At 67.6% G+C, this 24,193-nt stretch overlaps 1 protein-coding gene across 2 annotated transcripts in view; it reads left to right on the top strand.

The window, feature by feature from the left end:
• Positions 1-207: 207 nt before the first annotated feature.
• Positions 208-24,193, top strand: part of KCNQ1 (potassium voltage-gated channel subfamily Q member 1) — a 307,863-nt gene continuing 283,877 nt past the window's right edge. The window contains exon 1 of one of the 2 annotated variants that reach the window (XM_032358151.1): positions 208-601. In XM_032358151.1, the coding sequence (XP_032214042.1) occupies positions 225-601 (377 nt within the window). In that variant the 5' untranslated portion in view covers positions 208-224. Of the gene's footprint in view, positions 602-2,502; positions 2,618-24,193 lie in introns of those variants that run through there. The other variant, XM_032358152.1, reaches the window with a different exon arrangement.

The raw sequence follows: 24,193 nt of genomic DNA, 5'->3' as shown, positions 1-24,193 counted from the left end.
TTGGTCCGGGCGGGGCGTCTGGCCAGGGGCGGGGCCGCCATCCCCCGGGACCGGCCCGTGGCCTCCGCCCCCTCCGGCCCCGCCCCCACGCCCGGGCGGGGCGGGCAGCGGCCCCCTGCGGCCCGGCCGGCAGCAGCGGCCGCCCGCACTGCGCCCCCGGCGCCCGCCCTCGCCGCAGCTCCCCGCGCCGCCGCCCGCCGGCCCCCCGCGCGCCCTGCCTGGCCATGGCCGCCGCCTCCTCCCCGCCCAGGCCCGACAAGGAGCGCTGGGGCTGCGGCCGCCTGCCCGGCTCCCGGCGGGGCAGCGCGGGCCTGGCCAAGAAGTGTCCCTTCTCGCTGGAGCTGGCGGAGGGCGGCCCGGCGGGCGGCGCGCTCTACGCCCCCATCGCGCCCCCCGGCGCCCCCGGGCCCGCGCCCCTGGCGCCCCCCGCCGCGCCCCCGCCCGCCGACCTTGCGGCGCGCCCGCCGGTGAGCCTCGACCCGCGCGTCTCCATCTACAGCGCGCGCCGCCCGCTGCTCGCGCGCACCCACATCCAGGGCCGCGTCTACAACTTCCTCGAGCGCCCCACCGGCTGGAAGTGCTTCGTCTACCACTTCGCCGTGTGAGTACCGCCGCCGCCCGCGCCCGGGGGCTTCCGCGGGCCGCAGAGGGGCGGGGGGGGGGGCTGTCTCATGCCACCTGCTGCTGCGGGGACCGCGCGCGCTGCGAACGGAGCTGCCGGAGGCACGAAGAGGTTAATGGGGAAAACAGGACTCGAGGAGCCCGTCCTGTGAAGTCCAGGGCCGTGTGGGTCCGACCCCGGGGAAGGGGGGCTTCCCGCTGGCTCTGCTGGGGCATGCGGGGGTGGGGGAGGCTGCCCGAGCCCAGCCGTTGGCTCCACTCCCCCCGGGAAGGACGGTCCAGGTGTTAATCCTCCTGGGAAAGGACGCGTGCCCGGGAGCTTGCCCTTGGGTGTAAAGGAGAGAACTCCTCAGGGTCGCGGGCGCCCAGGACTCAGGAGCCCCCAGGAGGGGAGGGTCCTAGGCTCCTGCTTGTGGCAGCAACATGTCCCTGCTCAAGGCAGACCACGTGGGGGGCGTCTCCTGGGCCAGCGGGTGCAGGGCTGCCCCAGAGGGTGGCAGGCCGAGCGCTGTCCCCTCAGGGGTCCCTGTGGCTTCCGGGAAGGCCCTACCCCCCTCAGGGGACCAGGCTCCTGAAGCAGAGGAGGCTGGAGGGGGCTCCGGGGAGGGGCGGGATTGGGCCCACATTTCCAGCCCTCAATGGGCGCAGCTGTCTCCCAGAGGGTGCACCTGGGCTCTGTCACCCAGGTGGCTCTGATGCCTGCCGTGGCGTGCCTGCGTGGGGCAGGGCGGGCCACTCCGTTGCTCGGGCGGGGGCTACAAGGAAGTCACCTCCTTGGGGCCACCCTCTTTGCTGCCCGCCTGGAGCCCTCCCCTGCCTCTCTGTGGTTCCACTTCCTGGCTGCCCAGCCCTCAGCCTCTTGGTACAGTGCCAGCCTCTGGCCCGGGCCCGCCCTCGGCCATCCCCCCACGGATCATGAGGACTGGGGGCTCCCTCTGGTTTCCTGTGGGTGGTGACAGGGGCTCGTTCCTGCTGCCTTGGCCGGCCAGTGGCTGGGAGACACCTGGGGACGGCGAGGGTTCGGGACCCTTTTACCTCTTGCCAAGGCGGCCGCTACTGGGGCCCCAGGGGTGCGGTGGGAGCCAGGCTCTGGCTGGCCTGGAGCATGGTCTTGGGCAGGTGAGGCAGGGCGGGGAGGGGGCAGCCTCAGCCTCACGCTTTGACTCCTCTGTAAGCGTAGGTTGGATCAGGGGTGCTCCCTCTGTGCAGAGGAGAGGGCTTTCGCAGCAGGAAGGCAGGTCGTGGGGACTGTGTCCCTGGAGTCGTGGATGGGCCCAAGTCTTGAAGCCTCCTCCCCACGCAGTCCCCACCTGCCACAGTGTCAGAGCGTGCGTGCCCCGTGACCGCGGCTGATCTATGGCCCTGCCCACGGCTGCAGCAGTGGCTTGTCTCGGGGCGTGGGGGAGGGTCTGCGTGCACGGACCCCAAGGCATCCCACGAGTCAGACACCAGCTGTGTCAATGTCCAGCCAATGTCAGCCTTGTGGGTGCTGCTGCTCACGCGGGCTGCTTGCCTCCCAGCCCTCTCCCGAGACGCCCAGGGTTGGCATGGGCTCCATAGCCGGGTCCTGGAGAAGACCCTGCTGAGAGGCCAGCGCCGGGCACAGGCAGGAGGCATGCCTGGAGGGCCGCCAGGAGGTGTCGCGGTGCCTCCCCACCTCTGGACAGCTGCCAGGGCGAGGGGCAGCCCGAAGCCGCCCTGGTTTGCGTCCCAGGGGCAGAGGCCTGTGGGTGCCCGCCGCCTGGGCTCCCTGGCCGCGGTGGTGCCGAGTGGAGGAAGAGGGCTCGCCGCACCCCAGAGGAAGTCTCTGCTTACACTGGTGTTTTCTTCCTGATTCCGATTGTTCAGCTCTCGGAAGTTTGCTCAGCAGAGTTGCCTTTGCCCGGCCTCTCTAGGAGCTGGCCAGCAGGGGTGGCTTCTGGAGATGGTGACCGAGCATCTTCCCCGCGGGGGCGAGCCAGGAAGGAATGCTCCTGGAGTGGCCGTGTGACCTTGGGTCAGTCATTTCCTGCTCTGGGCCCTGCCCTGTGGGAGGTATGCTGCGGCCCTCGAGAGTGGACAGCAGCTGCAGCTCCCCTGATGCGGGCTGGGGGCTTGAGGGGACCCTGGCCAGGCAGGGCATGTGGCTTAGCTGGGGCCTGGGAAGGTGACTGCCCCTTGCCATGTGTCTAGGAGGTCAGCAGGCCCTGGATTGGCCAGTCTTTGGAGGGGACCTCACCTTCGAGCTGGGGTCAAAGCGGTGGCCTGTGGCTGAGTGGCCAGGGCCCAGGATGGCCGGCGGCCACTCTGGCCCTTGTGTGGCTCTAAGAAGTGTCTGAGATAGTGCAAGAGAAGGCCACGTCCTTGTGGAGTCACTCCATGAAAGGGACAGGATTGTTGCTGTGGCCGGCCAGCTTCGTGCCCTTGGCCTTGAAGGGCCGGGCAGGTGGGGAGATGTGGGAGCCATTGTCCCGCTGGGCCCTGCAAGCCTGGGCACGCTCTCCCTGCTGGGGAAGCGAGCCAGGATATCCTGTCCCCCTCCTCTTCGGGGAACCCCTGCTCCCGCCAGCCGCCAGGAGAGCAGCCTTTCCTGTGTGCGCCTGGCCTGCCCCGGCTGCTGGGGTCAGGGGGCAGGACTCTACTGCCCGGTCCGCTAGGGTTTCCTGCTCCCCGGAGCCCGGCCTCCCAGGACCCTTTGTGTCCCCACTGTGAGGTGGCTCCCAGTGTAGCCGGGGGTATGGGGTCTGGTCTCCCCGTAATGTGTCTCGGTGGAGCCGGCGGTCAGGGAGAGGCCCAGCCCAAGGAGGAGGCGGGATTCCTGTAGTGACCTCCACTCCCTGACCCTGGACGGGGTCCCCCCTTCCTCTGCAGACGCCCAGGGCTCCCTGTCCTTCCCCTGACTGGGGAGAGGCTTCCAGTTCCAGGAGCTGCGGGGAGCCCCACCTTCTCTCCTGCCTCCCCTCCGCCCCCCTCCCCCCAGCTCTCGGCAGTGGCCGGGTGACCCGTGCAGAACCTTGTCTTGTCCCAGCGGCTCCTCACCCTCCTACCCACATAGCCTGGACCCGGCGTCCTGCCCCGGTGGCTGCTCGGACACTCAGTTCTCCGGCGTCTCCGGTGCTCCCAGCCCGCAGGTGCAGCGTGGCCTCCCCGGGCAGCACCCGCTCTGGCCGTCCTGGGGCTTGGAGATCAGGTGCCCCAGCCCTCGAGCTCTGCTGGGCGCCCCTGGCCGCGGCCTCCTGTCACCCGGCCCGGCAGTTCTGAGGCCCCCGGTGGCTTTGGCAGCCCCTCACGGCGAGTGAGCGTTAGTCGCTGACGTGCCAGGAGTCCGCCCGTGGTTCGGTGGGCTGCGTGGCAGGCGCGGGGCAGAGGAGGTCGGCCGTCCCGTCTCTTCCCACCGCCCCCTTCGAGCCTCCTCCGCCTGTCCCTCCGCCCCGGCTCCTGGTGAAGCTGGGAGTTCCTTTTGGTGCGTCTTCCTGTGTCACCTTCTCTGGGGCCTGGTCCTCTGGCCCGGCTTACTTGGGGGATCACAGGCCTCCTGTATGTCACCAGCCCGGGAAGGGGGAGACCTCGAGGCTGCGAGGAAGGTGGTGGGCAGGGAGGGGTGGTCTCCGGTGGGAGAACCGAGAGTCTGGATCGGCAGGAGCCCTGGGCACAAGCCAGGGTCTGGGGCCAGGAGGCCACCTGGTGCGGGCGGTGGGCTGACCGGGCGGTGCAGAGTGTGGACGGGGGTGGGGCTTCATGTCTGACGCTGGGCCGGGCAGCCCTGCCGCGTTCCCCAGCTCCCTGGGTGTGCACCCCCTCCTCCGTGGCAGGTCGGACGGGCAGGTGTCCCCTTCCCGCAGGCTTGCTCAGGTGGGAAAGGACATTTCCCTGCACCTCGCCCTGAGTCAGTGGCTCCTGCTGGGCTTTGCCTGCCCCGGTGGGCGTGCCGCAGGAACAGAGGGACCCCTCGGCACTCACAGTCCCCCCGCAGTGGGGCTGTACCCTGCAGCGGGCTGTCATGGGGGCTGGGGCTGGGCCTGGGGGGCCGTCCTAGGGAACAGAGGTGGGAGGTGTCCCAGCTGCTGCTCAGTACCCATGGGGTGACCTGCCGGTGACTAGGAGGGGCGGGGACACGGAGGTCTCAGGGCCTGGCCGTCGGGGGTTGTCGTGTGTGCTGCGGGTGGTGGGCTGTGCTCTCGTGATCACAGGGGCTATGTTCGTGTTGAAACCGTTATGGCAAAGCCCTGAGCCGTGGGGCCTACAACGTGGCTGCATTTAGAGGATGGGCCTCGGCAGCGGGGATCAAGGTGAAATGGAGTCACCGGAATGGCCCGACCCCGTGGGACCAGGGTCCTGAGGAGAAGAGGGGATGAGACCCACAGAGGGACGACCCTGTGAGGGCCCAGGGAGAGCATGGCCGTCCACACAGGAGGAGAGAGGGTTGGGGGGACCCGCCAGCCCATGCCTGCATCCCGGGCTTCAGCCTCCGGGACGGGGGGACAGTGAGCATCTGTGGGGCTTTGTTATGGCCACCCCAGGAAACCCCTGCACCTCTCTGCCCGGCAGGGCTGCCCCAGGGCCCAGGAGCCGGCTTGTCACGGACACAGAAGCAGCAGATGCTGCCATGTCCGGTCTTGGGAACGGTGAGCAGCTCCGGGCTGGAAACAGGCCACGTCTAGTGAAGCGGCGGGGGGCCTGGAGCGCTGCATCCCCCAGGGTCTCCCTCCCGTCCAGCACGCCCCCTGTCCCTGCCTCCCAGGGAGTCGGGCGCCCAGACCCCTCCTCCTCCGGGAGCCGCTCCGAGGGCGCTCCCCCAGGGCTGGACGTCTTTGCTGGTGTGAGTGGGGGTCCCCGGCCCCTGTGCCTGGGGGTGCTACTTGCAGGCCGGTGTGGGCAACTCCCCAGGCCGAGGGTTGCCGTCCGCCAGCTTCCTTCAGAGAGGTGGGGACGCGCGCGTCCCGTGCTTGAGTGGCCGCTCCTGCCGCGGTCCCTGGCTGGGAACGCGGTGAGCCCTGCAGCCCTTCTCAGGCTTGAGTTCGAAACCAGCTTTCGGCCGGTGCGGCCCCCGTTCTCTGGAGGGATGGAGCCAGCACGGGTCTGGTCCTGTGAAGTGGGAGCAGGCGTCCAAGCACAGCACTCTGCCCTGGGAGTGTGGCGGGCCCAGGAGGAGCCCGTGGGGGTGCGCACTGCGTGGGCCCTGGGCCACACGGAAGTTTCTGGAAGCCCCTGTGCTCCCAGCCCCGCGGCTGGAGGCGGGGACGCAGAGGACTGGACTGTCCACACCCTCTGAACTGTGACCCGTGGATCCGGTTGTGGCGTGGTGGGCCAGGCGTGGGTGGTTCCGTTCTCTGCACGCAAGGGTCTGGCGGCGAGGGGCAGAGCATGGAGGAGGAGGCTCTGGTCCCGAGAGCATGGGCGACCGTCCAACCCCTGGGGGGCGGCGAGGGCCACCAGTTTCTCTCCTGAGGCCCCCCAGGTGCTGGGAGCAGCCCCACATGTCCCGGAGGGCAGGGTGGTCTGGATTGGCCTCCGGTGTGGGGGCTGGGGGACCCGAGCCCATCCTCACGTGCACCTGTGATGGGACCTGGGCTCTGGGACGGTCTGTCCTTTGGTACCCAGCCTGGGTAACATGGGGCCCCTTCTCTGGGCTCCCTCGTGGGCAGTGGCTGGGGTGAAGGTGCTGGGGCACAGGGGTCAGGCTCCCTTTAGCCCCCAACCCCATGCAAGGGGAGGGGGACGGGTGGTGCCGTGTGCAAACCTTGGGGGCTCCGAGAGGGGAGGTGAGGGGCCCAAGGCCACACAGCTGCGCGTGCTCAAGGCCGTCTGACTCAGAAGCCCGTGCTTCCCTCCTCCTCGCAGGACCGCTCCCTCGGGGGGGGGGAGTCCAGCCTTCACAGGCCTTCAGTCTGGCTGCTCCGGCCTCTGCCTTAAAGCCGTGCTGCCCAGAACCGCAGGCTTCTCCTCCAGGACACCTTCCTAGATTGCCCCAGGTGGAGCCTTGCCTAGTTTCCCCGGCGCCCCGCCCCAGAGCTGAGACCCCCGATGGCTCAGCTGCTCTTGGACGGCAGAAGGGCCGGGCGTATGGGCAGGGCCCCCGAGGGCTGTCTCAGTCCCCCCCCCACCAACAGCCGGCAGGACAGGCACTCCAGACAGGGTCACCTCTGGCACCCGGCCTCAGAAGCCCAGGCCCCCTCCAGCCTGGGCCGCGGCGGTCAGCCTGCTGCCTGGCAGCTCCAAGCCCAGAGACTGGCCGGGCCTGGAGATCTCTGTCAGTGGGTATTTTTATCCAGCGCATTCCTGAGCTTGGGAGAAGGGTGAGCTCGGGAAGGAGGCAAGTCCTGCCGGCTCCGGGGGTAGGAGAGGGTGTGGGGGAGCTCTGCAGAGCACGTTCCTTGGGGATGTCTCCGTGTCCACAGCAGCTGTCTGGTGGTGGGCGCAGAGCCGGAGGGCGGGTGGAACCCCCCCCCACCGCTGCCCACCTGTGCAGGTGTGAGCACAGGACAGTGCGTCCCGAGCAGGAGCCTGTGTCTTTCCACAGGCTGGGTCCCTCTGGAAGGACCACCGTGTGGCCCCAGGGACGGCGATGCTGCTGTCCATGGAGGGCTCTGGGCAGCCAGAGAGGGGGTGGGCGGAACTCTCTGAACAAGGCCCAGGTGGGAGAGCCCAGCCCGCCCCCGACCCCCGATCTAGGACTCTGTACCTGGTCCCCGTTCCCCTTTCTTCAGCCACCTGCAGCTGGGGAAACTGAGGTCTGGCCACTTGGCTCCAGCAGCCCCTCTTCTGCCCAGGAGGGTGTGATGCTGATGTCTTCAAGTGAGGCGGGGGTCTCGCTCCTGGCATCGTGCCCACAGGCACCTTGCTCTGCCGGCCCTCGCCTCCGGTCCGCAGAGGTCCCCTCTGCCCCTCCGCAGAGCGCTGGCGGCCACGCTGTGCCGTCGGGGGCCAGGCCCCTGGGAGGCTGGGGCTGTGGGCTCCTCCCCGGCCCCAGGTGCCCCAGGGCTGGGCCCCCTCCCAGCTTCTTTCCACAACGTCCTCAGGACGGGGCTCCTCTGCACTTCCCTGCTGACTTGGTGGCCACGTGCCATGCAGAGAAGGCCACCTGGAGTCAGAAGACGGGACCTAAGGCCAGGCCAGCTGGACAGAGACCCCCCCACACACACCCAGCTCCCTTCAGCCCTGGGTTGCTTTTCTAAACAGAGACCACCTGACCCACCCAGTCCCGCGGGGGCTGCTTCCTTGACCTGCTGGCTGCTTCTCGCCTACCCAGCTGGGCAGGGGAGCAGGGGGAGCCCCAAACCAGGTGACAGGCCACTGCCTCCCAGAAGTGCCCCCCATGTGGCAGAGGGGGTTGCCAGGGGAGCCCAGGAGCATTTCAGGTGGTGCCCAGGGAGCCACGTGCTGTGAACATTTGACCTTGATGGGCCGTGTGGTTTGGTCTCCTGTCCAGTGACGTGTGCAGCGGGTCTCTTATAAAGTCACATCTGCGTTTTTGGCTAGGGCAGCCCAGAAAGTTGTGAAATGTAGGCCTGGCTAGTTAAAACCGTGTGGGGCTGGCCTGTCACAGGCAGGGAAGCGGTGACAGGATAAACCCCCAGGTACAGACTCAGCTTCCGGACGTCCTAGAGCGGGAGCTCCAGTCCGCAGGCCGGGCGAGCACAGGCCCGAGGAGGAGCCCGCTGGACCCTCCCACTGCCCAGCACGTGGACTCTGGGGGCTCCTCCGGGACCCCAAAGCCAGGCGTGAAGACACGGGTACAGACGTTTGTGCGAGAAACAACCCCGGCGTGCCCCCGGGCCCTGCGCAGAGAGCAAAGAGTAAAAGAGAAAAGCCAGGACGGAGACGGCGTGTTCTCGCGGAGGGTCGTCTGCGTGACGGGGACGGGGCTTCCGAGGGGCGGAATCCCACGGAGCCCCCGCAGGAGAGCACGGGGCGCGAGCGCAGCTCCCCGCGGTCCTGGAGCGGGACGACGCCGGTGCGGGCGGGCGGCGAGGCTGGGGAGCCCGCGCTCCTCTGGCGGGACGGTCTGCGGGATGCTAGCATCTGTGCGGAGGGGGCACTGCGCGCCCTGACCCCCCCCCCGCCCCACGTCGTGCAGCTTATCTCAAAAATGTTGGCCGAAAAATCCCCCCAAAACAAAAACCAAAACATCACACAGAAGAGAGCAGACGGGGCGCCGCGCGTGTCCCAGGCTGCGGGTTAGAGCGGTCCTTCCGCCGGCGGGAGAGACGGGGATGAGTCGGGTCCCTGCGCGGGGGCCGCTGCGTGCGGGGTCGTGCGCGGGGGCCGCTGCGTGCGGGGTCGTGCGCGGGGGCCGCTGCGTGCGGGGTCGTGCGCGGGGGCCGCTGCGTGCCGGGTCGTGCGCGGGGGCCGCTGCGTGCGGGGTTGTGTGCGGGCGTGAGGGAGGCACGTGGGGCCCCGCGTGCTTTTACAGCGTGGTGACCGGAACACTGTTTTTTAAGTGAGAAAACCCCGGCGGGTGGGAGTCTGACCAGCCACCACTCGTCTAGGACGGGAAGAGGCTGGAACCCGCACCTGCTTGCTCTTTGCTGGGACAGTAGAGGCGGGCGGGGGGAGGAGCAGCCCAGAACGTCAGCAAAGGTGACCTCTGGGGTGGGGGGGCATGACGGAACCCACGTGGCTTGGGGCGTCCCTCCTCGCTCCGGGCTGACTTTGAAACCACGTGATGGCCGGCGGTCCCAGCACGGCCGTGGTGGCCCTTCTCTCATTGTTCGAGGCTTTTGTGCCGGATCTCGGGGTGCAGGCCCGTGAGCGACAGTGGCCCCGACGGCCTAGACTTTTGGCCTGGGAGGAAAAAGCCAACGTGAGTCAGAGGAGCTCTCGCTCGTGCTCTCAGCTGCGTCAGAAAGAGAAGGCGTCCGGAGGCGCGTCCTGTGACTTTGTTTAAAAATTGTTTCCCTGCGGGCTGGAAAGGGCCAGAGAGTGGGGACCAGTCAGAGCGTGAGCCCCCAGCTCGCAGACGTGGCCTCTCTGGGCGGTTTTCCTGAGGTCCCATCCACCCCAGCGACGTGGCTGCATCCTGGCCTGGGGCCCGAGAGGCGTGGGCGGGTCCGGTCACCCTAGAAAGCAGGACGGTTACCAATGCCCGCTGGGGCCACGTCCCCAGGCTTTGGCGACAGCTTGAAGGTGTGTGTACCCTGCCGCGAGGACCAGACAGGTCGGGAGTGACGATCGCAGTGGACTGAAAGGCACCGTGTGGACTTTGAATCCCAGAGCTCGTCCTGACCTCAGGGGCACCACCGGCAGTCCCTTTTGGAGACGCTTTATTTTGGGCCCCGGGGAGGAAAGGGTCAACCCCGGCTTTCCCTGTGTGACTCAGGGAAACCCAATAGCAGGTGAGGTCGGCCTCTTCTTCCGGACTCCACCTGCTGCCTGGGCAGGCATACGGGGGCCTGGTGAGGTCCTGGGTCCAGCGCTAAGCGTCGTGGTGGCCGGCGACCTCTCCAGCTGCCCAGCATGCTTGCTTGCCAAGGTAGTGGGCGAGGAGACGCCACGAAGCCTCCGATGGAAGCGGGGGCCTGGTCACCGGGGCCCAGGAGCACGCAAGAGGACGCTGCGGGGCGCCCCCGGTCCCAGCCGGGGGACCCTCTGGAGGACAAAGGCCCGATCGATGTCCACCACCAACAGAAGGGCAGAAGGAAGAGCAAGGGGAGCAGGAGCTCAGACTGAGGGTCCGTGCGGACCCTGCAGGGACCACCTGTGACGCGGGACCCCAGCCAGGCCGAGGTCAGCCTGGCCTCCTTTCCCAGCTGAGCGCGGCCGGCCTCCTGCTGTCCTGTCACCGCCTCTTCCTGGTGCGCCGGCCCTGTGGGGTACCCTTTCGTGAGAGGCTCCCTCCCTTCCCTTGGATGGGGGCCCCGCAGCAGGAGGTCTGGTTTCACCCTTGGCCCCTCAGCTGTCAGCGGGGGAGACAGGTTTCCTCGGGGGCCGTGGTGGGGACTCCGTGGCCTTCCGTAGTGGCAGCGCGGTGCCTGCTGATGTGAGGTCAGGGGCTCATGTGCGGTGCCTAGGGGTCGCCCGGGCCTGGGGACGCAGGATGCACGGGGCAGCACGGAGTCCGGGCAGGCCTCCTGGAGATGGGGGCTGGGGAGAGGGTGGAGGCCGACCCGGCGGGGAGATGCTGGGGTGCCGGGGTGGCGTTTGGGGTCTGGGTGGGTGAGCTGGAGGGTTGGGGGAGGGGCTTGGAGGGTTGTGAACACAGACCTGGCTGGCTGGGCTCATCGGAGGACCATGGGAGGCCATGGCCGTGTGTGTCTCTAAAAGGCTACCTGTCCTGACTTCCTGTCCTGACTCCTGGCTGTTGAGCTGTCCAGCTTGGACCTCACCCTCAGTGCCTGACCTATGTCCCGCTGGGAACATGTCTCGAGGCACTGAGGGGTCCCCGGGACCCCTGGCCCCTCCCGGCACCAGGAGTGTGGGTGCTACACGCGTGCCTTCCCTCCGCGCAGGCCACAGCGCGTTTCAGCAGCGCTCACAACTTTCTTTCTCAACAGGTCGTAGAGTTTTCTAGGCGGGGTGAGTCTGGGGGCACGTGTTTGGCACTCACGCCGTGGGTGCGGGGTGCGGGTCCCCCTGCGAGCGCCCCGTGCGCCTCGCCGCTGTCCCCGGTGGGCAGGGCACCTGCTTGTGCGACTGCATGTGGGATCGGGGGGAGGGGCAGTGCCTAAAGGGGCTTGTGTCACACACCGTCGGAACGTGGGCGCCGTCAGACTGGTGCGCCGGCACGGTTCGAGGCCGGGCACAGACCCGCAGCCGAAATGCTCCGACGGCAGCTCCAGAGGCTGAGCCGCTGTCCTTTTGTCCCCAGCGTCCCCTGCACCCGGAACGGCGGGGGCACGAGACCGGCACGTGGCCAGCGTGGGTGCGTGGGACGGTCCGACCTGCTTTTCACACCCCTGCGGTGTCCCTCTCCATGGCGGGGCTTGGGACCAGCCCCCTCTTGGGGTTTCTGACCCACGGGGCTCCTACCTGACCTCCCAGCGCTCCAGTACCACTGCCCGTGGCTCTCCCAGGCCTGTGAGGCCAGGGCTGCTGCGGGGCGAGGAGGGGAGGCGCGTCTCTGTGCCTGCGTGGGGCCCAGCGTGGAGCTGGAGGCCCGGCCGACGGGAGGCGGAGCACGCGGTGGGTCTATGAACGGCAGATGGAGGGCGGACAGGTGCGAGCTAGTAGACAGGTGGGTACGTGGAGGGGTGGACAGACAGGCGGACGCATGGGTGTGTGGACAGACAGATGTACAAACAGGCAGACAGGTGTGCCGGCATCCGGTGGGCGCTGTGGCTGTGCTGGACTGATGCTCTGTCGGCCCTGCTGGGCCAACTCAGCCAAAGCCTGGGGCTCGGAAGGTGACAGGCTGTCCTCTGTCTTGGGAGACCCCTCCGTGACTCCGCGGCCAGTGGCTGTCTTCGTGGACGTTGCTGTGGGAGCCGTGGGAAGCCAGCTGGTGGCCTGGGGCTGTGTGGGGGGTTGCTGTGGGTCCTTCGGACCACCTGGCATAGGGCATGAGTGTGGGTGTCCTGTGGGTGTCCTGTGAGGCCAGCGCTGGGCTGTGGTCTCTGGTGCTGGCTCGGGACTTGCCATCTGCTGACGGGCCTCATCTTGAACCTTGCATCTGCCCTGGGGCTGGCAAAGGCCTCAGTTTCTGGAACATACTGCCTTTCAACACCATGGGCACTTTCAGCTCTAATCGGGGCGGCCACTGTCACGGCCCCACCAGACCCCCCGAGGATTACCCGTTTCCAGTAGTGAGCCAGCCCGGGACCATCCTGAGGGCTCTCTGCTCTCCTGCCCCGCGGTGGGGGATACCAAGGCCTGGCCAGGGGTCAGGTTTCTACCCGGTATGGCCAGAGGCCACACAGGGTCCTAAGAGTGAGGGTCCTGACCTGGTCTGAGCCTCTCTCCAGCTGCTGAGTGGGGAGGGGGTCGTGCATGGGAGAACAGAGGGCAGGGGTCCTTAGGAGTTGTGGGGAGTAGCGTGGCTTCCAGGAGGCCCCGGTTGGCACGTGATCTGAGTGGGGAGTCCTGACCTACCGCTTGGCTGCCGGCTCCTCCCTGACCTGCCCTGTGCCCTTGGGTGACCAGGTGGCTTCCCTGTGTCCCTAGAGGCCATCCTGAGCTCACTGGGCAGGGGTGAGATGGGAGGCCTTTCAGGGCCCTCAGGCCCCCAGCGGCGAGGCTGCTCTCTGTGCCCGTTTCCCCTGGGTCAGGGCCTGTTCGAGGCCCTGGTGTGCAGCTCTGCAGAGACGCAGCCCCTCCCGGGCTGCCCTGGAATGTTCTGTCTGCCCTTGGCACGGAGGGGGATGGGCAGGCTGGGGGCTCCTGGGCTGGTTGGCCTGGTCCCCGGGTAGGGGCCCCGCCTCCCTGCTCTTATCAAGCCTCTGCCAGTCACCCAGAGCTTCCACAGGCCTTTCCAGCCTCCCCTGGGCCGGGGCGGGGTGTGGGGCGGCAATCTCTGTCCCCGCCCGCTCCCGCCCCCCCCATGCTGGGCAGCTCTGACACTCTGGGAGCTCTGAACCCAGATTTCCAAGACTCGGATGCCTGCATAGAGGCCTCCCTGCATCCCGAGACCCCAGAGCGCTGCCCGGGAGGGGGTCAGTGGGTCCCCAGCTTCCACCCAGGGACTGCGAGGCCCCTGTCCCCCCGGGAGGCCACCTCCCCAGGGAACGCTCGTGAACCTATCCCGGGGAGCATGGGAGCCAGCCCCCAAAGGGCTCCTTGCCCCAGGGCTCCATGTTGGGCACTGGGTTCAGTTCACTGAACGTGGGCCAGGACCAGGGGCCCCGTCTGTGCGGCAGGTGGTGGCCCCCGGCAGCCCGGGTCTGGGCAGCGCAGGGTTTGGACACCTTGGGACAAGTAGAGCACGGACTGGGCTTGACCCCTGTGGGAGAGCGGAGCCTTCGGGCCGCAGGGCCCGCCACCACGCGTGGCTGCGCGAGTGGGGGAGGGGCCTGAAGTAGATCAAGATGGTTTCCTCGTCGCCACCCCCGCGGTGGGTTGAAATTTTTTACACTTTGGCCTAAATGAATTTTCCACTTTGAAAATACTGGTCGTTTGTAAAAACCAGGAGGTGGATTAAGTAGGGAGCCGGAAGACCCCCGAGAGGTTCCTGGGGCCCCCTGCTTCCTGGCTTTCCTGGGGGGGCTCAAAAGACGCAGAGCCAGGGGGGACATGGGGACACGCACCCGGCAGGCATGGAGCACAGCCTGCAGGTCAGGCCCCGGGCGCCCTGGGTCCTGGGGGAGGCTGGGGGTGGGAACAGCATGGGGCGGGCTGGGCTGCTGTGGAGGGGACCCCCACCTCTCTCATGGGGCCAGGAGCACGTGGCCCATGGAGGGGGTGGCCCAGGTCTACAGTGACCTGCGGGGCTTCCTGCTGGGTGGAAGGACCGTCTGGCTGACCCCCGACGAGTGTGCTCAGTATGGGAGGTGGACGCCTGCCTGGGGGGGGTTTGCCCCGACGTGAAGCGAGCCGGCTCCCTCGGGGGGAGGGAAGGAGGCATACAGCAGGCTCACAGCTGGTGCTACGGCCCTCCGCTCTGGGCAGGCCTGGGAGCCTGGTCACCTGTCCAGGAGGGAGGCCCAGGGCAAGACACTGTGATGGCCGGAGGCTGCCCCGTGTCCAGCCACGTGGCTGGAGACTGCTGATTTGTTCATGGTCAGGCCAGCTGGGGAGTCGGAGTTGGGGGTCATTGCGCCCACCAGGGCCGAGGCATCCCAGCACAGGCTGGGTTGGCAGGTCACTGAAGTAGGGTCAGGGCCCTGTGGGGACACAGACACTTGCTCAGTGTCACAGCTGGTGGGCCAGGCTGGCATTGAACCCATCACAAGCCTCTGTCCGGTGCTTCCTAAACTGTGGGCAGCACCTCAGCCCGTGCCCCCCCACGCTGGTCCTGCCCCCCCATGGGTGCTGGATCAACAGTCCCAGGGCAGTGGGCCTGCTGGTGGCTGGACTAGACTCCCTCCCTAGGCCCATGGAGAGCCTCTCTCCCCAAACCTGGATATCCCCAGGGACGCTCTGGGCAAGTCCTTGGCCAGCTACTGGGGAGACTGGCCCAGGCTGCCGGGGGACAGGGCAGGGCCATGGAGTCAGGGTCGTAGGGTTCCGATGGGCTCCGTGAGCTGTCTCACTGCTGTGGTCCTGCAGGGACCTTCCTGGCCAGTGGCTTCTGGACTGGAGAGAGGCTTTTGAAGGGGTCACTGCGGGGACAGACAGCAGCATGTCCCCCGATGCTAACTCCATGGCTTAGGCCAGCAATGCCGTCAGGCCGGAGCCGGGGCTGTCCATGGGAAGGACGGCCCAGCCCAGCTGCTCACCAGCTGTGCCTCCTGGGAGCTGGGAAGGTCATCGGCAGCCCGGCACGCTGTGGCAGGGGCCAAGCCCTACTAGGCAGTTCTGGATTGGGATGGTTCCTGGTGGCACCTGCCCGGCTGGTAACCCGAGCCGTCCTTGGGGGAGTTGGTGACTGTCTCAGCTGCCCTCCCAGGGGTGGCGGCGGCAAGGGGCGGGGGCAGGTGTGGGGAGAGGAGGGACCGGCCATCTCCCTGCCCCAGGGATCAGGTGATAGACTTTCCTGAGGCACCTGTGCAGGTTGTGTGGTCTTCGAGGCTGGAGAGTGACCTTGCTTGTGAAGGAGACTCAGCGCATAGCCTGAGATGGGGGCTCCTGCTGCCTGGATCGGGTGCTGGTCGGTGGGGAGGCCCCCAGTACCCCCAGGCCTGGCCCCTCCCCACAGGGAAGTCCCCAGTGGGGTTCCCACTTGCAGGTGGAGGGGTTACAGGCTGAGAGGCGTGGAGGAAACAGAGCACTGGCGGTCTTCCCCGCCGGTCCTGGAGCCACGGTCTGCAGAGGGTGCGGGGGCTGGCCGGCGTTCCCGGGGCGGCAGCTGCATCTCCCTGCTCGGCCGGTCCCACAGCGCAAGTCAGGACGGCGTCACGGATTTCTACATGGCCTTGGCGGGGCGGGGGCTGGCCTGTGGCGTCAGCATTGCCCGGACAGTGGGGGCCCCTGGGAGCCGGAAAGCCCTCTGGGGACCGTGCCCGTGTCAGGTGCCCCCCAAGCTGGGCTGTGGGAATGCAGGTCCGTGTTGCCTGGGGCTCCTGCTCGCAGGGTATGGGGCAAGGGCTTCCTCCTCTCCCGGTGTTCTGTGAACGGGCAGGGCTCCTCTAGCTCCACGCTCTGCTGTTGGGTCTGGACTGTGCTGTGGGTGGGGGCATGGGTCGTGCTGGGCGCTGCCGGTGTCAGGGCCGCCCCTGGCCTCCATGCCCGTCACGTGCCCCTAGCATCCGTGTCCAAGTCATGGCAGCAAAACCATTTCCAGACTTTGCCCACCGTCCCCTGGGGCACAGAGTGTGGGGCTCAGAGGCCGGCTCCTGGAGTTGGTGCTGGGGGGTAGCTGGAAGGTGAGCGCGCCTGGGCCCCGAGAGCAGCTGGTTGGGGAAGCCCCGGGCTGGCCCTGCGGGGCGCGGCAGGCCCCCTTGGGAGGAAGGCTGTGTTCCACGGGAAGGATGGGCCTGTCCACAGCCAGCTGAGCCGGTGGCCTGTTCCCCTGGCTTTCCCGAGGTCCCATGGGGTTAGTCCTTCTGGGAGTGCAGCAAACCCAGGAGGGGCCCTTGGTGCTACTGGGCGGAGATGTGGCTGCACAGGTGCTCGGGTCTGTGGGGCCCCGCTGACTGCAGGCTGTGTGGTTCCTGCACACCCCTGGGCATACAGAATGACGCCTGTGGCCACGGGCCCGGTCTGTGGATGCACGGTGAAGCTGTAGGTGATCCCAGCCCTGCAGTGGGACTGGGGCTCCAGCTCCTGCCCCCCACCCCCGCCGGTTTCCCGGATAGGTGCGGGCAGCCGGCCCTGCCCACCTGGGCCTCAGCCCCCATCACCATCGATGCTCAGTGCCTACAGCTCGGTGTGATATGGGGCCTAACCTCACCGAGGACAGGCTTTGCAGGCCAGCCTGCTGTTCACACCGAGGGACTGGGCCGGGCCCAGGAGCACTCAGCAGGCAGGGGACCCTCGTGGACGCATCCCACACCCTGTGTGTCCTGTCCTGGCCCTTTGCCCTTGTGCCAACCCAGACACCACGGCTTGCCCATGCCTTCTGCCACCGGTGTGCCAGGCTGTGACCACGTCCCAGGGGGCCTGCTGAGCTCAGGCTCTATGGCCTGCAAGGCCCGAAAGTCCGTGGGTCCCTCGCCACCTGCACTGGGCAGGCCACAGGAGGTAGGGTCACTTGTGTCCCGCACGGCTCACTGCTGGCCTGCCCGGGCACCCGCGTGTGCCTCTGCTGCCGGGACCTGGCCCTGCTCGCTGTACTGAGCCAGGCCTAGTCGTTCCCGGGGCCTCCCCAGGCTGTGGGGGCTGGTGCTTCCGCAGGGGCTCTTCGAGGAGGCGGGGCTTGAGTGGGCTTGAGATGGGGGCAGGAGGTGACCTGAGCTGAGGGACCACGTTGTGGCTGACGGCCAGGCAGGGGTGGTCAGCAGGCCTGGGGAAGGTGTTTCCCGGGGGCAGTGAGAGGGGAGAAGCTCCCGGGGGTGGGGGTGAGCTGTGGGCACCCCTCGTGGCCTTGCAGCGTCCAGCAGAAGGTGGGTCCCCCGAAGAGTTCAGGGCTGGCTGTGTGTCTGCTCTGCACCCCCCCTCCCTCGGCCTGGATGGGCCGGGACAGGGTGTGGGGGGGGTCTGGTGCCGTGGCCCGACCGGGCTCGCACAGAGGATGTGGTGTGGGGGGGAGGGTCAGCTGAGGAACCACGGGAAGGCAGATACCACCTCAGGAAATGGCCCTTGGACCCGGCTCCCAGAGCCCTTGCGAGGCTGTCAGGGTGTGGGGGGAGGGGAGGCCAGGCTCAGGACCCCACGGGGCCGGACCGAGTGCCGGGAAATGGCCACTTCCCCTCCGCTCTGCCACTTTCCTCGAGCGTGGACCCTTCTCCGGTGCCCTTTCTTCCGTGCAGCTTGGTCTGGTGACGGCTCCGCCCGCCTCGGCCGCTCCCCGCGCTTGCGGGGTCCGCGGGGGTCCGTGCGGGCGGGTGCGGACCTTGAGAGACCACCCTCAGCGGGGCGAGCCCCTCCACCCCCCAAACACCCCCTCCGCCCTGCCCGCAGCCCCCACCCCCGGGAGGCCACCACCGGCTCCTGGCTCTGGGGGCCGGTTTGCTGCGGGAGAACTTTCTGTCTGTGGAAGCGCTCGGCGGGCGCTCTCCGGTCCGGCCTCTCTTGCCCCGCACCACGCCCTGCACCATGCCCCGCACCATGTCCTACAGGCCGCGGTGCGTGCACGCCCGTGTGGGCCTCTGTACCCAGCTCGGGGACCTGTTCACCCACTGAAGGACATCTGCGTGGGGCCCAGGTCGGGGGCTGGACACACGGGACCATGTCACAGCGTGAGCACGTGGCGGGGCTGGCTTCGCGGCAGGTGTGGTCGGGGTGGGGGTCGGGGTGGGGGTCGGGGTGGGGGTCGGGGTGGGGGTCAGGGCCGCAGGCTGCCCCCCCCACCGTCCACCGCTGCACGTCGGCTTCGGTTCCCAGCGTGTCCTCGGCTGCGCCGGCTGGCGGCTCTCGCATCCAGCCCACGCGACAGGGGCGCAGGGGCGCAGGGGTGCTGCCTCCCGGCTGGGCTCGTGCTCCCTGTGATCGTGCATCGCGCCGTCGTGGGTCTTGGGTCTGCGGGGCCTGTGGCGGCCTGTCCTTGCTGGCGGCGCAGCTGGTCTGCTTTCTTGCTGGCGGCTCCAGGAGCCCGTTATGTCCTGCGCACGAGTCCTCTGCCGCCTGCACGCCCTGCAGAGGCCCGGCGGGCTGCGGCCTCTCATTCCTTCCCCGCCTGGCGGAGGAGGCCAGGCGGCTTTCGGAGGCGCCTGGGACGTCCCTGACGAGCCTGAGGCCTGCAGCCCTTCGTGCTTTTTCTAGAGCTTGTGTGCTTTCGGGATCAGTGTTAGGCCTGGGACGGACCCTTTGTGGCCAGCTGTGATGTGGCTCGAGCCTGTTTATGTGGGTTCCCAAACGTCCGAGCACGGTTTGCCAGGAGGGCTTCCCCCGCTCCCCTGCCCTCAGGTGCATTGACGGGGCAGGCGGTGGGGCTGGGAGGGAGGCTGTCCTGCCGGGGGTACTGCGTCCCCTGTGATGTGAGCGTGGCGGGGGGCAGCAGAGGGTTCTGGGGACCCAGCTTGGGCTCCCTCCTGCCGGGAGCACTGGGCCTTGCTCCTTCCCAGGCCACTTCCTTATCTGGGGGATCGCAGGAGACCAAACCCATCCAGCCACATCCCCCACTAGTTAGCGGAGCCCGTGTGATCGCGCTTTCGGCAGAGCCATTCCGTGCTGTCCTCAAGGGCGTTGGGAAGACGCCCTGACCTTCCCAGGGCCGCCATGGGGTGGCCAGGACTCACAGCTCTGGGCCAAGACTTGACCCTGTGCTCCCCTGACACCGCAAGGCCCCCCGACAGCCCAGGGTGCCCAGATGGCCATGGAGAGAGGGTTCTCGAGGGGGTGTGGGTGGGGGGTGACCCGAAAGGCATCTGTGTCCCGTGCAGGAAGACCCTCCTGTCCCTGTGCCCAGTCTTGGACGCCGGTGGAGTGCACCTTCCAGGCAGAGCAGGGTGCACCTCTCAGTTTCCGTCAGGAGTCTCCCACCTAAACGCTGACCCCCCGAGGCACCTCCAGGTGTGCCACGTGGCGCTGAGGAGCCACTGGCCCAGGACAAGGAGAGCCCCGTGTTGGGGCCAGGCCAGGGCAGTCCTGTCATTGTTTTCCAGAACTCGGGCAGGAACAAACCACCAAACTGGGAAGAAAATTGGGAGGCTGGAGTGGGTATCAAGGACTCGAAGGGCAGGGGGCTGCCAGAGTTCCTGCCCTGGGGGCCGCAGCGGGGATGAACCCTGAGCAGGAATGCAGGTGTCGTGCTTTGAGGCCCTGGAGATGCCATAGCAAGCGGCCAGCTGAGCTCGCAGCTCGCAGCCCTTTCCAGGGGCCCGGGCTGGGGAGGGGTCTGTGCTGGGGCCCCAGGAGGGCAGGGCCATCTCCCACGGGGTCTGGAATTGCATCCCTAGTGGTGGCACAGTGCCCGGGGCGGGACAGACGGTCAGTCATCCTGCTTGGCTGGAACTGGCCACCATGTGTGGCCTGGAGTTGCTCTCGGCCTGTCTGGGGCCCGTGGGTGTCTCCTCTCCAAGCCAGGAGGGCCAAGGGACCAGATTTCCAAGGTGACCGTCCCCCAACTGGTGCCCCCAGGGAGCCCCTCTGGCCAGTGCAGGATGACAGGGAGGGGCTTGGCCTTGCCCTACGGGAAGCCTGGGTCAAGCCTCACCATCGCGGCCCCCGGACTGGACTTCCTCCTTTCCAAACCTGCCGTTGATGCCCGGGGCGGCAGCCGGGACGGGTGGGGCAGGTGGCCCGGGGATCCCGTGACAGCCCGCCAGCAGCAGGGCTGCGGCTGGACCTCGTGCTCTCTGCTCAGGCGTGGTAGACGTCTGAGCCCCCGACCCGCTGACCGGGAGCCCCCGCCCCATCACCCCGTTGTGGGCCGCAGCCCCTCTGCGGCGCGGTGGGCCAGGCCGCAGCCACCAGGTGACGGGTCCCAGAGTGGCCGGCTGCCAGCGAGCACCTGCCAGACGTCAGGGCCGGTGGAGGCCCCCGTGTGCCTGTGGCTCTGACTCGTCCGCGGGGCGGGGCGGCCGCCCGAGCTCCTGCACCCGCCCCCACAAAAGGCCCCTGCCACAGGATCCTCTGCCTTTGGGCGGAGCCATGCTCCGCGGCCGGGGAGGCAAGCCCCAGGGCGGAGGGACACGGAGCGGTTTTGTGTCCGTCACCACGGTGTGGTCAGCCTGACCGCCGGTGGGCCCGGACACGTGTGGGCATTACGGGGGCTCAGAGCCCCCCACAGCCCCACGTCAGCCTCATTCTGGGGGAGTGGGGAGCTGGCCCAGGGCACCCCGCTGGTGAGGGGCAGAGCCCGACAGGAACGGCGCATTTGACCTTGGGGTGACCTCTGCATGTGTGTGCGCTCGTGTGCACATCCACCGCATGCGCGGCCCTACGCCCGTTGGCGGGGAGCGAACCCAGCGCCCTCCCCGCGGCCCCAGCAGCCCTGGACCCCGGGTCCTTCCCTGGGGATCAGCGTGGTCTGGGCGTCGGGTGGGAGAGGGTCCACACAGGGCGTGTCCTCGGGGACGGGCTCTGTCTGTGGTGCGGCGGCTGTGACGTGTCCCTGGTCTCCAGCCGCGCGTCTCCCCGCCGTGAGGCCGCCGGTGTGTTGTTTAAGCTCGTCCGTCGGCCAGCGCCTGGGCCGGCTCCCCCTTTGTGCGGAGCAGTGCCGGGAACACGTGTGTGCAAGTTTTTGTTTGAACACCTGTGTCTGGTTCCTGGCTGTCGCACCCGGGGGCGGGCTTGCCGGGTCACGTGACCGCGGGTCCCCGCGGCCCGAGGACTCTCCGAGCAGTGCTTTCACGTGGGCCCCCCCAGGCGTCTTGGTTTGGGGTCGCATCAGCTCCCCCTCCTGCCCGCTCCCCGAGCCCCGTGCTCTGGCCCTAGATGCGGTCCTTGCTACGGTCCCTCCTTGCGTGCAGGGACCGCATCGTGCTGGGTGCCCAGGCTCTCCCTCTTCCCAGAGGGCCCCCCTTCATCCATCTAATGGGCCCCATTAGAAGTGTCAGTGGGGTCTCAGTACCCCAGGCCCTGGTGGGGCGCAGAATGTGCTCTGGAACCAGACGCGGGGGTGGGGGGCCATTCTCCTGAAGGACAGCAGGAGACCCCTCCCCACCTCACAGCCTGGGTAGGGCAGCAGCCCCCCAGCCTCTCCCTCCCACTGCAGTGGCCTGGCCCTCCAGGTCCCCTCTCTTGCCACCACCCCTCCCCCTCAGCCCTGCATCCTCCCGCTCATCCCAGCAGGGCTGGGTCCCCCGCGAGGTTTCTGTACTGCCGAGGGCACCCGTCCTTCCAGACTCACCTCCTACTTTCTGCTGGGTCTCCTGCAGCATGACCCCTGCCCCGGACGAGAGCAGACCGGAACCTGGCCCACCCCCCCGTTCTGCATGCCCCCACCTGTTTCTGCAGCCCCCACCCCGGTTCTGCAGCACCCCCCAGGCTGGCTTCTCTCCCCGGCCCCATCGCCACACACATAAGCAGTGGCAGGGGCCCCTTCCCAAAAGCCTGTCTCTTGGGAGTGGATTCAAAACAAACCCAGACATGTATTATCTATGAAACTCTCGCAAAGTCAGGAATGTCGTCATCAAAACAAAAGAATGGCTGGAGGTGTTCAGGTCCCCGCACCCAGAGACGGGAGGTGTGGCCTGCGTCTCGGACGAGGCACTGGTGCGAAGCTGCGGGTGGACAGCCGCGTGGCCTCCGGGCTCTGTGACCAGAGGAACCGGGCCTCAGACCACATCCCCAGGGTGGCCGCAAACGCGGACTTGAGGACACATTCCAGAGTCAACAGACTGGATTTCCCTGATTCCGATCTACATGTGAACCTAATTACCAGCTTACGGAGGGACGGGTTTAAAGAAGAAAAATCTACTTAACAGCCGCGGCCTGTGGGTATTGAAGAGCTCGGGAGGGCGGGGGAGGGACGCGGGTGTCCTGCACGCACAGCTGCGTGGCTTGCGGCCCTGGACGAGACTGAAGTCAGCCGGGAAGCCGAAGTTCGAGAGAACCCAGGCAGAATGCAGAAACGAGAGAAGACGACGAAACACTACGAGGCAAAAAAAAAAATCAGATTGGCAACCGGGAACGGACTCTTGTTTTTTGAGTCTTCGTTTTGTTTTGTTTTCAGAAGAAGGATGAGGTAGGTCTAATCAAGGAGAAATGGCAACTACAGAGTTAAAGGTTAGACACGAGAGCGCTCTGTAGCCGCAGACCGAGCCTGGACCGTGACTGGTGAGCTTGCGGCCCGGCTGGCCGGAGGAACCTTGCGGAACGGCTGTGCACCAGGAGAAGATGCCGAGTTAGAGCTGCACGGGGAGGAAGGGTCTCAGATTTGGGACGAAGCAGGCTGACGTACGGGCGGGTCCCCTGCGCTGTGGCTCTGCTGGCTGCGCGGCCGGTCACGGCACAGCCTCCACCCCATTCCAAGCGCAGGGTGAGGGACGAGGGAGGAGACACATCTCCGAGAGGTGGCTGACGAGTTTTCTCCCAGGAAGCTTGTGGCCGCTGACCCTCCCCGTCCCGACGACACTGAAGCACTGGGAGTGGCCACCGCTCCCTCAAAGTGCTGAGGGCGCTTGGAGCTCGGGAGACAAGGGACGCAGCGGCGGGCGGGCGGGCGGGCTCCTGCAGCCGCCCACGGGCCCCGAGGCAGGTGGTCGCCGGTGGGGGCGGCGCTGCCCCGGTGGCCGGAGAGGGGCAGGATGGCTCCCCGTCGGCCTCAGAGCATCTCCCTTGAGGGAGGCGCGAGGAAGACTCGCAGGGAGGAAACTGCCTGGTCAAAGTCCACATCCCCAGGAAGGGCAGACCAAGCACAGGAGGCCCCGCACGGATGTCCTCGGTCAGCCACGGTCTTGCCAGAGGCGCGTCACCTGGTTCTAACCGCGAGGAAACACCAGGTACGGCCGGGTTGAAGGACGCTCCCCAGGGGCACTGGCCTGAACTCTTTGAAAATGTCAAGGTCAAAAGATCGTACAGAGAGACTAAGGGAGCCCTCGGATCACAGGAGGCGTGTGGGTACCATGGCAGCATGAAACTGGGACTCGGGGCGGGTGGGGGTCCCGGCGGGGCACAGAGGCCCGTGCACCCAGGGCTGGGGTCCTCGGCCAGCTAGCGTCAGGCGCGTGGGTTAGGTCAGGGGTCCCGTGTGCATTCCGTTTCCCGATTTGGACACCTGCGCCCCAGACCGTTTCCCGATTTGGACACCTGCGCCCCAGACCGTTTCCCGATTTGGACACCTGCGCCCCAGACCGTTTCCCGATTTGGACACCTGCGCCCCAGACCGTTTCCCGATTTGGACACCTGCGCCCCAGACCGTTTCCCGATTTGGACACCTGCGCCCCAGACCGGAATGTCCTTCTTCCTGAGTTACGCACACAGAAGTACTTAGCGAAAAGCAGGCTCGATGTCTCCAGCCTACCCTCGGAGGGTTCCGGAAAACCTAACGGACGGCCGTGGGCAGGCCGGGGAGAGGGAGGGCGTAGGGCAGGAAATGGGGCAACGGGCAAGCTGGTGAGTCTGGGCTGAGGGCCTGTGGGAGGACCTCGTGGTGCTCTCACAGCCGCGTGTGTTCAAGATCAGACGGTGTGGATGCAGTGACCCAGATCACCGCGAGCTCTTTGGATCTCTCCCTGCCGCGTGCGTGGGAGGTTTCGTCTTCCGAACTGGACGGATGTGGCCTCCGCGATGCGAATCACGATCTCAGGCTGATCTCTAGCGCTGCTGGAGGGGCTTCCCGGGGCCTCCTGCGGCGCATACAAGTGTGTGTTTAGGAGATCGGCTTCTCTGATTGTACAACCGGGACACGCTGAGCAGAGAGCACTGGGAAGTTTTAAAGAGGAAATGAAAATGACTCACTGACCCACAGCCCCGTGGTGCCTGCCGTCGCTGCCTCCCGCTCTCCCGGGTCAGCGTGCGGGTGCCGGTGCCGGTGCGCGTCCCTGGGGTGCCGGAGGGCACGTGAGCGCACCTGGCG

The sequence above is a fragment of the Mustela erminea genome, chromosome 9 (genome assembly GCF_009829155.1).
Source record: "Mustela erminea isolate mMusErm1 chromosome 9, mMusErm1.Pri, whole genome shotgun sequence".
NCBI classification, from domain to species: Eukaryota; Metazoa; Chordata; class Mammalia; order Carnivora; family Mustelidae; genus Mustela; species Mustela erminea.
The sequence above is the reverse complement of the archived record's forward strand: the minus strand, read 5'-3'. Positions and strand labels throughout refer to the sequence as shown.